The 14,650-nt window shown below is 35.8% G+C and overlaps 1 protein-coding gene across 1 annotated transcript; it reads left to right on the top strand.

The window, feature by feature from the left end:
* Positions 1 to 6,217: 6,217 nt before the first annotated feature.
* Positions 6,218 to 7,012, top strand: LOC132281450 (uncharacterized). The gene has a single exon (XM_059783149.1). The coding sequence runs from the start codon at positions 6,218 to 6,220 to the stop codon at positions 7,010 to 7,012; it is 795 nt and encodes a 264-aa protein (XP_059639132.1).
* The last annotated feature ends 7,638 nt before the right edge of the window (positions 7,013 to 14,650 follow it).

Raw genomic sequence — 14,650 nt, 5'->3', positions numbered from 1 at the left:
GAATCTGTCCTCTCTCCACTCTAATCTGATGTCTAACAATTAATGTGATGTCCAGAGGGAAGCATTCCTGTGGAACTTGGACAACTTTCCAATTTACAATATCTCGATACCTTTCAAGAACATTTTTTTTAGTGCTATCTTTAACTATTACCAGTATAAAGCTCCGAGAAAGAATAAAACAACAATAATAAAAGCATGGTACATTCACGCACACATTGCACAAACAATTGATCAATTAGCTTTATTTATAGAAAGAAATTTCAAATTCGCATCAACAAATCCAGAAAATTGAACTGTAATATTAACAAGAAAATGAGAGCGAGTAATTAGACGGGACGACGTTGTTCGTGGCAGACGATGCGTTGGTACAGAGACACCGGTTCAGCTCCGTCGGCGGCGAAGGGATTGACGGCGCACGGGGTGAAAAGACGCCGGAGGAGGATGAACGCTTTTTTGGCAGTGGAGGAACAGTGGGCATTTGTCTGATCACTTATGATGCCGTTGGACATTTGGGCCTGGGCCTGGGCCTAGTTGCCCTAGTTATCCATTATTTGCAATGTAAGGTTCGTGCCTCTCCCTGGCCCATTATTGGGCCCAGCACAGGTCTTTATTTATTTATTTTAAATACTTTTAGGACAATACTTGCCTACTTACTGGTGAATAGAAAATTCATACTTACCTTGATGTGGTGCAAAATTAGAGAAACATGTGTCTCTATAATATAAAATAATAAAAATTAAAAGATTTAAGAGATTATCTGGATTAAAGAAGAGAATCTTGTCAACAAAAAAAATATTTTAGCTTTCTTGAATAAAATAATATTACACGATACAAACAAAGCTCTGGATATTGAATAAAAAAAATAAGTTATAGTTATAGAAAGAATAACTATAAATATAAATGTAATGATACATAAATATTTGTTTTCCACCAAAAGAAGAAAAGAAATAAGTAATAACAATCTATACTATAATCAATAAATCATTTATCAATCCAAGTGAACCAGATTTTATGTAATTGAGTGTACTTGAGATAAAAAAGAATTAATAAGTATATATAAGAATTACACATTAAACTATGAAAGATATAACTCAAAACTTTTAATATTAGCATATTAGGGTTTCGACGAGTTGTTTGAGAGAGGAAAGAGAGGGAGGGAGAGTAAAATTAGGTTTTGATTTACATATTTTTTGGTTGACCTAGTAAACATTCAATTTTTTAATTCTTATTATTTTCTATTGTAGGGACACTTGTCACACTATTTTTGCGCCATATTAGGAGTAAGTATGAATTTCCTACTCACCTGGATAGACAAGTATTGCCATAAAAATAAATCGTGAATTTGAAAAGTGTATAATTATAGTATATTATAGGAAAAATTTTAAAAATCACTACTTAATTTTTTATATTTTAAAAAATATAAATTTTTTCAAACTATTAGGTTTCACTACCAACTTTGTGAAACTAATTACAAAAGTATAAAAAACACTTTTTATATTTTTTTTCATGGTCCAAAATGCCCTTCTCTACATTACACTCACTCCTCTATTACGTACACCAAATTTCTTGTTAATCTTGGGTCTTCTGATTCTAATTACTTATTCCTTGGCATAGTTAGTAAAATACGGTACGAAAAAAATACGAGTACGGAAATGTACGAGTATAATTCGATATTTTTTTTTTAAATACGTTTAAAAAATTCGGCAAAAAAATAAGGTAACGTAAAAATACGAATATACGTACGTATATAATACGTTATATACACTAAAAATTCGGGATCAAAAATTCGACTATATACATCTTATTATTTTCTTATATATATGATATATTTGTAAGGACAATAAAGAATATGTAACAAATAATAAAATAAATATATTACAATTAACACTATCACAATAATCATAAAAAAAAATAAAAAATCATAAATATATAATGTGATACTTTACTAAAACATCTGAAGAGTGTGGTGATCTACAAATTTCTAAAATAATAATAATAAAGATATTAACAAAATTTAGAAGATCTCACAACAAAACAAAAAATCTATAAATATCTACAAATATCAATAAAAACTTGTGATTCTTCAAGATTATAGTGTTCCATAATTATAGTGTTCCACAAATATATATATATATATATATATATATATATATATATCTTTCATTACTTTGATTAAAGATCATAATTGGAGTGACAACAATAAGAAATTGCATAACAAATAACATTATTTTAATTACTTAAAAGATAAGGGCTATACCAAGCAAAAGATGGTAGAAAATACAATAGTTTGTGTTTCAAAAAAATACGCTATTGTGAATTTCGTGAACGAAAAAAAAAAAAAAAAAAAAATTAGGTTTTTAAACGGAGCAACAAAACGAATAAATGCGTTAGATACGGAGTGATAGAAAAAAAAACGTGTATTTTACCGTATCTTTCCATTCTGATCGACAAACGCAAGTATTTTTTCAAAATTAGTCGTACCAAGTTCCTACTTCTCAAAAAGAGGTTAGGAGTTCGAGTCTTCGTGAAGGCATGTGTGTGTATGAGTACCCAATTAGAAAAAAAAAATGTCAAAAATATTTTGTTTTCCGTAATAAAAATGAGAAGAATTTTAATAGAAACAGGGACAATCTTCAGGGACAATCTTCTCACTGACAATGAAGTTTGAGAAAATAAATTTTGTTGTGGTGTATCTGATTCCACGAAGGTGAGTTGGGATGAACATGGATGGTCGCAGAATCAACAGGTAGCAAAAAAGCATGATCAGCCCCACCCACCAACAATCCCCAACATACATAAGATATATATAATTAATGCTTGAAGGCTTCTTTATATATATATATTTTTCGGCTGCTTCAAGTTCTTCATAAGTTCTTTCTTGTCCTCATTAGTTGGCTTCCTTTAGCATTTTTTTGACCTCGTAAGTGTAACCATGATTTCTTTTGCACTGGGCTTGATTGTATCCTTGGTTTTATTATTTATTTTTTTATTATTATTTTTTTATTTTTTATTTTTTTTCATTCTTAGGAGTGGGTAAATTTTTCCCTTTCTTATATTTGACACATATTGGCCAACTAAAAGCATTCAGATGAGGAATTATGCCCAACTCTTTCGTTTTAAAATCATTTTCCTAAGTCTTATCCTTCTTAATTCTTAAACCAATTTGGCATTACTCATCCACCTAATTTGTAGAATGTCCAGCTTCACAAATGGGTATACCCACGTTTGAGTCCTCCCTCTTCCTAATTTGCTCGAATAATAAAAAATAAAAAAAAATCTTTAACCAATTGTAGAAATCTTAAAAGGACTACATTTAACTAAGAATGGATTTGGAGGTTTACTGCTCAATTCCATAGCAAATCTGTCAGCCAAACTCAGCTCAATAGAGATTGATGGAAACTACACATGTGGAATCTGTAAGTTCGATATTATATGTTAAATTGTAGGGTGGTGACAGAGGAACCAGTTATTTTGACAGATTTCTTTGGCAGAATCACATGGCAGTATCCAACTTACCCAAAAAAAAAAAAAATCTGTTTTGCTCCTTTCCTCCTCAGTTGACGTCGATTTCACCTTCTTGAGGAGTCCGGCGTGACCTACAAGATTGCAAACCCAAACCTTCATCATCACCAAGGGCAACCCACAACCTTCCATCACCATACCACAATCACCTTCTTCACCAAACCAATTTTCGTCATACAAACCACAACCAACCAAACAAAACCCAAAACCATCACCACCAATCACCGGAATCAACCCAAAACTTGATCTGAAGAATTGCAAATCCATCACCACCGATTTTTTGTTTTCAGTTATTTTATTTTATTTTTACCCATCATTGTTTGAAAGGGGATCCCCTTTAGAGATAATAGGTTAAAAGGAAGAAAAAAAAAATAATAGGTTATTTTTTAAAAAAAAAGAAAAATTGAAATTTTAAAGGGGATCCTAAATTAGCTCACCTACCGATATTCTTATCTTTATATTAGTTTTATTTTATTTTATTTTTTTCCCTATTGCGTAAAAGGAAGAAATAAAACAAGGGAGAAAGAGAGAAACAGAAGTTATCGATACTTCTTACCTTCTGCAGTAGCCGGGAGAAGGGACGGTAATCCAATCTTTACATAGGAAAGAAACAGTTGCGTACTCAAGCAAGTTAATCTTGCTTTGTATACTTGTATATATTTGTAACGTTGCCTATAGCATGTGTTAACGCGATGATAAATAAGAATAATTTCATCAATATGAATGGTTAACGGTACGGGTCATGGTAGTTACGTAGGACCTGCATGTGTATGTATATATGTAAGGGGTAAGTGGGTAATTGATTGGTATATATTATTATGTGGAACTATTTTAACGTGTCGTTATATAAATATATATATATTTGGGAATTTTATAATGATCATGTAAATTAATAATTGATGTACTCTGTTCATGCTGTTATATGAATACATAATGGATAAAGGTGAATTACGATTTGAGGTCATGGCAAATAAGAGCTGAAGATCTTGAATTAATTATATTAAGTTTCCATGAATTTAATAAGTTGTAATATAGATTTTTGGGTCAACTTGAATTTAGAATGGTATCTAACATATATATGTGTGTGTGTGCGCGCGCGCATATATATATTTACTTTAGTACATGATTAAGTGGATTAGCAGATTAGTATGTGAGTACAATTTATATATATATAGAATTAAATTGGAAAAGGAAGTTTTATGAGTATATAAATATATACCTATTGAAATTAGTTTCTGTATGGTACTTTAGAACCATATTGGGAGGGGCCTGTGATTCTCAGGCATTAATGGTGAGTAGTGGTTGGCCAACATCACAAAATAATATACTTAATATTTATTTTTGTTAGTTATTATTTGATTGAGTGATAAATAAGGAATATAAATAATATTAATGCTTCAAAAAAATTATGAAAACTTTCAGAATATTATATTTTTATATACTGAACCTAGTTTTGTTTAAAGTCAATATTTTAAATGATATTTGGGTAGGTTTACCGAATTAAACCATGAAAAATATTGTTATTTTCTCAACACTAAAAGGGAGAGTATGACAAAACTATTAGGAGTTAGATTCTGAAATTTTGCAAGGTTTTATATTTAATGTTAGACTTTATCTAGAAATTTTGTACTCTCACTAGTTGGATCATTAGGGTTCTGTTTTTTAATTAAAATGATATTTGGGTGCATTAACTATTAATTTGAACTATTAATTAATGATATCTTTCATAATTCATCATAATTAATAATTAATGGATGAATTTGGATTAGTCGGAGGGGTAGACAGGGACTGACCCTATGATGACTTTTGGGTATGGTCAGGGACCTGTCTATTGTGAGTGCAGTACCCTTTTATTATGACCATGGGTCTAATGAGCTCTTATTGTGTGGATGTAATCATGGATCATCTGGGGAGTAGACATATAATCCAGCCATACGTGTGTTTTTGGTAGTCTGGGACTATACGATTCACACCACTTTATTGGACGGGAGCCCGGGGCTCATGTGAGATATACAGATTTATCAAAAATAAATGATGGTCATTGATTGCATTTATAATTAACTGGAATATGCATAATTAATTAATGCATTTATTGAGTTGCTTATATATATGGGAATACAAAGTAAGGTTAACTTGCTGAACAATGATTGTGTTTAGCATTTCTTGCTGAGCTTGTGAGCTCACCTCATTATCACATTTCAGGTGCTCGTAGAGTAGGAACGTGATGGAGACGCATGACAAAGTCGGATTTTAGCTCGGTTTTCCTTTATTATGATTATTGTAATAAAGTTAATGTTTTATGAAACTTTATCGAGTTGTTTCAGTGGTAATAGATGTTTTGTTGTGTTAGAGGGACTTTCACCTCTATTTATGGATTTGATTTATGTTTGTCAGACACTCATGTTAATAAATTGGATGATGGGATTCATTATAGTTATATTTTATGATGGATGTATGTGAAGAATTGGTGGAAGTTATACATCAGATTTGACATACAAGACAAAGAGTCTTTGTGTTAAAATTTGGGGTGTGACAGTTTGGTATCAGAGCCTAGGTTAAGAATTACCTGGCTAAATGAAGTGATAGTAAGAATTGGAGCATATACTTATACGAATTTTTGCTCTCTTACCATGCTCCAATTTAAAGTATAAGTTACTTGTGAGACTTATCACTGACATTCTTTATTGGAAATAGGATGTCAGGAGATAGAAGAGGCAGAGGACGACCTGCTGGAGGCAAAGGTCAGGGAGGTGCTGGTCGTGGTGGTGTTGACCATGATAATGTTCTATTGGAGGATGCACCTTATGCGCCGAATCCTATGATTGGATTTATCAGAGATATACGCAAATTGGGAGCTATTGAATTTGTCGGACCTACCGATCCACTTGATGCCGAGAAGTGGATTGAAGATCTGGAAAAATATTTTGAGATGATGGACTGTACTGAGGTGCAGAAAAGGAAGATTGGTGCTTTTCTTTTATCTGGTGAGGCACGCCAGTGGTGGCAGTCAGAGACCAAGATGGTTGTGGACATTACAGCTATGACCTGGGATGATTTTAAAACTCGGTTCAACGACAAATACTTCCCACTATCAGTAAGGGAGAAGAAGGCAACTGAGTTTATGCAGTTGGAACAGAATAATGAGATGTCAGTCAGTGAGTACAAGAGGAAGTTTACAGAGCTATCTCGATTTGCTCCTCACATTGTTGCAAATGAGTTGCACAAGGTTAGAAAGTTTGAGCGAGGGTTGATCTCTCATGTGAAGAAGTTTGTGGTGGGTCATCGTTGTGATACATATGCTAAAATGGTGGAATGTGCCATGGCGGTAGAGGAGAATAATATCATTGCCTTTCAGAAACAGAAGGAGCGTAAGGCAGAACAGAAAAGTAACAGGGCTAGCAGCTCTCAACAGAATCAGAGGGGTCAGCAGCAGCAGACTCAGAGAAACTGGCAGGGTCACTCTTTGCAGAGAGGGAGACAAGATTGGTGAGCTGGGAAACGTCAGAGAGTTGGTGAAGGTGAGCAAAACACAGCTTTAGTACCAGCCACACCTCATGATGCACAGCCATATTAGTTCAACGGGCATTGCTACAATTGTCGTAAGCAAGGACATTTAGCTCGTAATTGTCCCAAGCCTCACAAGAATAACTAGCAGAGAGGCCAGGCACCACAACAGCACGGAGGTGCAAGGTTTAATGCAGTTGTTCCAGATGGGAGACATGACCGTGCACCACCAGCAGTGGAAGGTACACTTATTGTTTATGGCAGTATAGCTAGAGTACTATTTGATTCAGGTTCTTCATATTCTTTTATTGCATTATCATTTGTGGAGACACTGGGATTAGAACTTGGACATATGAGTAATTCCTTATCTATTGTAACTCCACTTAGGAGCGCGACGACACTTGATAGAATATGTCGTGCTTGTCTTATTACAATTGGGGAATTGGAGTATCCTATTGATTTGATAGTATTGTGTATGAGAGACTTTGATGCTATACTGGGTATGGATTGGTTGGCTCGATATCATGCTCAGTTGGACTGTCATGAGAGGATTATTGTATTCTCAATTCCGGGACAGTCACTTTCTCGATATAAGTGTGGAGAGTTTGAGGGCACCATGACTATGGGATTTCTCGCCCACATTGAGGTGGTTGAGCAATGTGTGACTATAGAGCAGTTGCCTACAGTGTCAGAGTATGCAGATGTGTTTCAGGATATTCCAAGTTTGCCTCCTAGGAGGGCAATGGATTTCTGTATCGACCCCACTCCTGATATTTCACCTATCTCTAGGGCACCCTACAGAATGGCGCCAGATGAATTGAGTGAGTTGAAGAAGCAGACTCAAGAGTTGCAAGATCGGGGGTTTATTCGACCTAGCACATCACCTTGGGGAGCGCTTGTTCTATTTGTCAAGAAGAATGATGGGTCACTCCGCTTATGTGTTGACTATCGTGCGCTGAATAAGGTCACTATTAAGAACAAGTACCCATTGCCACGCATTGATGACTTGTTTGATCAACTCAGAGGGGCGCAGTTGTTCTCTAAGATTGACTTGAGGACAGGTTACTATCAACTGAGGATAAGGGAGGAGGATATTCCCAAGACTGCCTTCAGGACTCGTTATGGCCTTTATAAGTTCTTAGTCATGCCTTTTGGGTTGACTAACGCCCCGACAGCTTTTATGGATTTGATGAATCGAGTGTTTCGACCTTACTTGGATCAGTTTGTTGTGGTATTTGTTGATGACATTCTGATATATTCCAAGACTAAGGAAGAGCATGAGAGACACTTGAGCATTACACTTCAGACTCTACGTGAGCATCAACTTTATGCTAAGTTTGAGAAGTGTGACTTTTGGCAGGAGCAGATTCAGTTTTTGGGGCATGTGATCTCTAAGGATGGAGTTTCAATAGATTCTGACAAGGTGGAGGCTGTGATGAGTTAGAAACGGCCTACTACTGTCATTGAGATTCGTAGCTTCTTGGGACTGGCAGGATACTACAGGCGTTTCATTAAGGGTTTCTCCAAAATTGCTGCACCTTTGACTCGTTTGACTCGGAAGGATGTGAAGTTTGTTTGGGACCACCGCTGTGAGCAGGCATTTGAGGAGTTGAAGACGAGATTGACTTCGGCACCAGTTCTTACCATCCCTGTTAGTGATGAGAGATTTGTGATCTACACAGATACATCACTTCAGGGTCTTGGCTGTGTTTTGATGCAAGATGATAGGGTGGTAGCGTATGCATCTAGGCAACTTAAGCCACATGAGCATAATTACCCTACACATGACCAGAAGTTGGCAGCAGTAGTTCTTTCATTGAAGGTGTGGAGGCATTATTTGTATGGCGAGAAATTTGAATTATTCTCTGATCACAAGAGCCTTAAGTACCTCTACACTCAGAAGGAGTTGAATATGAGGCAACGGAGGTGGATGGAGAAGATAAAGGATTTTGATATGATCCTTCAGTATCATCCTGGAACGGCGAATATGGTAGCAGATGCCTTGAGTCGAAAACTGAGAGGATTAGTTGCCTCTATGATGATTCAGGAGTGGATGATGTTAGAGGCATTGGCAGAGTTTTCTGTCATGCCGAGTTCTCAAGGTACATCGGCTTTTCTTTGTAGTTTGACCGTACAGCCTACTTTGATCAATCGGATCATTCATGCTCAGACTCAGGATGAAAAGTTACAAAATAAAGTAGGTGATGCTGTTAATGATGAGGGTAATGTCGATTGGACGTATGGAGCTGATAGTGGTATGAGATTTCGAGGTAGGCTATGTGTTCCAGACTTAGCAGACCTCAAGAGAGAGATTTTAGAAGAGGCACACCACTCTAGGTACACAGTGCACCCAGGTGGCACTAAGATGTATCATGATCTTAAGAGGCAGTTTTGGTGGGAAGGCATGAAACGTGATGTGGCAGAGTTTGTGTATAGATGTCTCACTTGTCAGCGAGTGAAAGCTGAGCACCAGAGACCAGCAGGACTATTACAGCCTTTGGCCGTGCTTGAGTGGAAATGGGAGCATGTGACGATGGATTTTGTTGTGGGGTTACCGAGGTCGATACATAACCATGATACAGTGTGGGTGATAGTGGACCGATTGACTAAATCAGCTCATTTTCTATCCATTCGAGTTACTGATACTGTAAATGAATTGTGTAAGATCTACATCAGAGACATAGTTAAGCTCCATGGAGTGCCAGTGTCTATTGTTTCAGATCGTGATCCTCGTTTTTCATCTCGGTTTTGGAGTAGTTTTCATGCAGCTTTTGGTATTCCTTTGAGTCTGAGTACTGGTTTTTATCCTCAGACCGATGGCCAGTCCGAGAGGGTCATTCAGGTTTTAGAGGATATGCTTCGTGCATGTGTTTTAGACTTTCGGGGTAATTGGGAGGATCACATTCCACTGGTTGAGTTCACTTATAATAACAGCTACCAGGCTAGTATCGGTATGGCACCGTATGAGGCACTTTATGGTAGACCTTGTCGTTCACCCGTATGTTGGGCCGAGGTTGGTGATAGTAGTTTTTTGGGGCCAGAGTTGGTGCAAGAGACTACGGAGAAGGTTGCCATCATTCGAGATCGACTTCGCATAGCTCAGAGTCGACAGAAGAGTTATGCAGATCGACGCCGTTGAGCTTTGGAGTTTAGTGTGGGAGACTTAGTGTTTTTAAAAGTATCACCAATGAAAGGGGTTATGAGATTTGGTAGAAAGAAAGGGAAGCTAGCTCCTCGATTCATTGGACCTTTTGAGATCACAGGGAGGATTGGGGAAATGGCATATAGATTGGCTTTACCACCCAAACTCTCTACTGTTCATAATGTTTTCCATGTCTCCATGTTAAGGAGGTGCTTGAGGGATGAAACACAGGTTATTGACTGCACAGAGGTTCAGTTGCGCTCTAATACAACTTATGTTGAGACGCCTATTCGAATTGTTGATCGTATGGTGAAACAGTTGAGGCGGGCAGAGATACCTCTAGTGAAGGTGCAGTGGAATCATCAGGATGAGAGAGAGGCTTCTTGGGAGCTAGAGTCAGAAATGAAGGGAAAATACCCACATCTCTGCAAATAAGGTACGTAAATTTCGAGGACGAAATTTATTTTTAGGAGGGTAGAATGTAATATCCGTATTTTTTTTTTATTAAAATATTTATTATTTAGTTGACTTTTTAAGGAATATTAGAGATAATAGGTTATTTTTTTTTTAAAAAATAAAATTAAAATTTTAAAGGGGATCCTAAATTAGCTTACCTACCGATATTCTTATCTTTATATTAGTTTTATTTTATTTTATTTTTTTCCCTATTGCGTAAAAGGAAGAAATAAAACAAGGGAGAAAGAGAGAAACAGAAGTTATCGATACTTCTTACCTTCTGCAGTAGCCGGGAAAAGGGACCGTGATCCAATCTTTACATAGGAAAGAAAGAGTTGCGTACTCAGGCAAGTTAATCTTGCTTTGTATACTTGTATATATTTGTAACTTTGCCTATAGCATGTGTTAACGTGATGATAAATAAGAATAATTTCATCAATATGAATGGTTAACGATATGAATTTCATTCCTTGTGCAATTAGAACCTAGACATATATATGATATGTTTATGTAGAATTATGGAATCTAATTGGTTGTAGTGTTGTGACGATCATTATGGGTCATGGTAGTTACGTAGGACCTGCATGTGTATGTATATATGTAAGGGGTAAGTGGGTAATTGATTGGTATATATTATTATGTGGAACTATTTTAACGTGTTGTTATATAAATATATATATATTTGGGAATTTTATAATGATCATGTAAATTAATAATTGATGTACTCTGTTCATGCTGTTATATGAATACAGAATGGATAAAGGTGAATTACGATTTGAGGTCATGGCAAATAAGAGCTAAAGATCTTGAATTAATTATATTAAGTTTCCATGAATTTAATAAGTTGTAATATAGATTTTTGGGTCAACTTGAATTTAGAATGGTATCTAACATATATATGTGTGTGTGTGTGTGTGTGTGTGTGTGTGTGTGCATATATATATTTACTTTAGTACATGATTAAGTGGATTAGCAGATTAGTATGTGAGTACAATTTATATATATATAGAATTAAATTGGAAAAGGAAGTTTTATGAGTATATAAATATATACCTATTGAAATTAGTTTCTGTATGGTACTTTAGAACCATATTGGGAGGGGCCTGTGATTCTCAGGCATTAATGGTGAGTAGTGGTGGGCCAACATCACAAAATAATATACTTAATATTTATTTTTGTTAGTTATTATTTGATTGAGTGATAAATAAGGAATATAAATAATATTAATGCTTCAAAAAAATTATGAAAACTTTCAGAAGATTATATTTTTATATACTGAACCTAGTTTTGTTTAAAGTCAATATTTTAAATGATATTTGGGTAGGTTTACCGAATTAAACTATGAAAAATATTGTTATTTTCTCAACACTAAAAGGGAGAGTACGGAAAAACTATTAGGAGTTAGATTATGAAATTTTGCAAGGTCTTATATTTAATGTTAGACTTTATCTAGAAATTTTGTACTCTCACTAGTTGGATCATTAGGGTTCTGTTTTTAAATTAAAATGATATTTGGGTGCATTAACTATTAATTTGAATTATTAATTAATGATATCTTTCATAATTCATCATAATTAATAATTAATGGATGAATTTGGATTAGTCAGAGGGATAGACAGGGACTGACCCTATGATGACTTTTGGGTATGGTCAGGGACCTACCTATTGTGAGTGCACTACCCTTTTATTATGGCCATGGGTCTAATAAGCCCTTACTATGTGAACGTGATCAGGGATCATCTGGGGAGTAGACGTACAATCCAGCCACACGTGTGTTTTTGATAGTCAGGGACTATACGATTTACACCACTTTATTGGACGGGAGCCCGGGGCTCATGTGAGATATACAAATTTATCAAAAATAAATGATGGTCATTGATTGTGTTTATAATTAACTGGAATATGCATAATAAATTAATGCATTTATTGAGTTGCTTATATATATGGGAATACAAAGTAAGGTTAGCTTGCTGAACAATAATTGTGTTTAGCATTTCTTGGTGAGCTTGTGAGCTCACCCCATTATCACATTTCAGGTGCTCGTAGAGTAGGAACGTGATGGAGACGCATGACAAAGTCGGATTTTAGCTCAGTTTTCCTTTATTATGATTATTGTAATAAAGTTAATGTTTTATGAAACTTTATCGAGTTGTTTCAGTGGTAATAGATGTTTTGTTGTGTTAGAGGGACTTTCACCTCTATTTATGGATTTGATTTATGTTTGTCAGACACTCATGTTAATAAATTGGATGATGGGATTCATTATAGTTATATTTTATGATGGATGTATGTAGAGAATTGGTGGAAGTTATACATCAGATTTTACATACAAGACAAAGAGTCTTTGTGTTAAAATTTGGGGTGTAACAGGAATCCTTTCTGGTCCGAGGATCAGACCTTGCTCGCTGGCGGCAGTTTCGAGCTCTTCACCGACCGTCTCCATCTGCGCCAGACCGTCTCCACCGTCCTCTCCACCGATCGGCTCCATCCGAGCCCATCCATTTCACCATCATCCCTCCCTTCGCCAGAATAGCGATTTCTCTAGTCAGCTGTCGCCGCCGTTGGGCCATTCCTTCATCGTCGCCAGTGGGGTCTTCTTTTGCTTATGGTCATTCCAGCCCCACTGCCGACCGTCTGCTCACTGCCATCTCCACATCACCGAGGTTGCCGTCCTCTAAGTTCTCTGCACCGTGTTGCTCGACGGACTCTGTGCAGTAACGTCCTTGTCCCGCCAATCTCACAGCCCCAACCGGTACAGAAAAAATGGGTTTGTTAGAAAGAGAAAGAGAAGAAAAAGGGGAAAGAAATTAAGGAATGTTGCCAACTGGACAGCCAACTGGACAACACGTGTTTCTGCCTAACAAATCTGTCAAAATAATCGGCCCAAATATCATTTTCCTAAATTGTATTTCTCTCATTTTTCTTGAGTGTTATTTCCGGTGTTCGATTCCTTATAATGACATACAAATTTACGAATTTCATGGTATTGGCCTGATAGGTTAGCTAGGGACTATTGAACTGGGACTATAAATGTTAAGATAATAAGATTGGAGAAAAATTAAAAGAAGAAGAAGAAGAAGAATACAAAATGCAAATGTAAAACCCAAGTCACATAATCTTTCTTAACGAGTGTCGCTCATGCGTTCCGAACGCCCTTTTTGCTCTTGCTCCTACTATTTTATGTGACTTGGTACAAAAGTACTTATGATCTATCATTTAGTTATGATGTATTATTTCTTAATTAGTGTAAGCTACTATCCAAAAATGACATAATTACTAATAAAGGTTAGATATTCATTCATTTCCTTTTATGTGTACCATCCACAAAAGATACAGGAATGGATAATGTTGGAGAGAACTCAGAGAAGTCGAGAGACTATATAAGAGGATATATATATATATATACACACACACACAAATATATATATATATATATATATACACACACACACAAATATATATATATATATATATATATATATATATATATATATATATATTGTTGGCGTGAGCTGTCTTACAGATCAGTTTGGAGTGATTGTAGGGATACTTACCTTAGTTGTATTTTCCAATCCCCCGTTTTTTGGGTCAACATTGATACCAGCCTTAGATAGAAACTAGCCTAATTGGTTTCCCAAAACCGTCAATGTATATTGATATATATATTTATGTTTGTATTCTGTAAGGAGGAAATACGATGAAATATATTCCCAATTCTCTCTAATTTGTTATGGTATCAGAGCATGATCCTAGGACACTTTAGGATTTTTGCTGCCTTCCAACAGACCAGAAACCATGGTGGAACCGACAGAATTGGTGGAGCACAAGAAGCATGATGAAAACTCCACTACTGCTATCCTAGAGAACCTGACGACCAGAATGACACAAGTTTTAACCCAGAACCAGACCCCGACCCAAGTGACAACCTACGATACTTCCGCTGCACAAATCGGCATTAAGCTAGATGGAACCAACTATTCTTTATGGTCCCAAGTTGTTGAGATGTACATCTCAGGCAAAGACAAA

This window comes from Cornus florida, unplaced genomic scaffold (genome assembly GCF_030987335.1).
Source record: "Cornus florida cultivar Cherokee Brave unplaced genomic scaffold, ASM3098733v1 CherokeeBrave_3.0.0_Hap2_Chr11, whole genome shotgun sequence".
In the NCBI taxonomy this organism is placed as follows: Eukaryota; Viridiplantae; Streptophyta; class Magnoliopsida; order Cornales; family Cornaceae; genus Cornus; species Cornus florida.
This window is presented reverse-complemented; position numbering and strand designations above follow the sequence as displayed.

Bases quoted from the DNA above. Each gene is read 5' to 3' on its own strand.
- LOC132281450 (XM_059783149.1), top strand. From the start codon at position 6,218: ATGTCAGGAGATAGAAGAGGCAGAGGACGACCTGCTGGAGGCAAAGGT.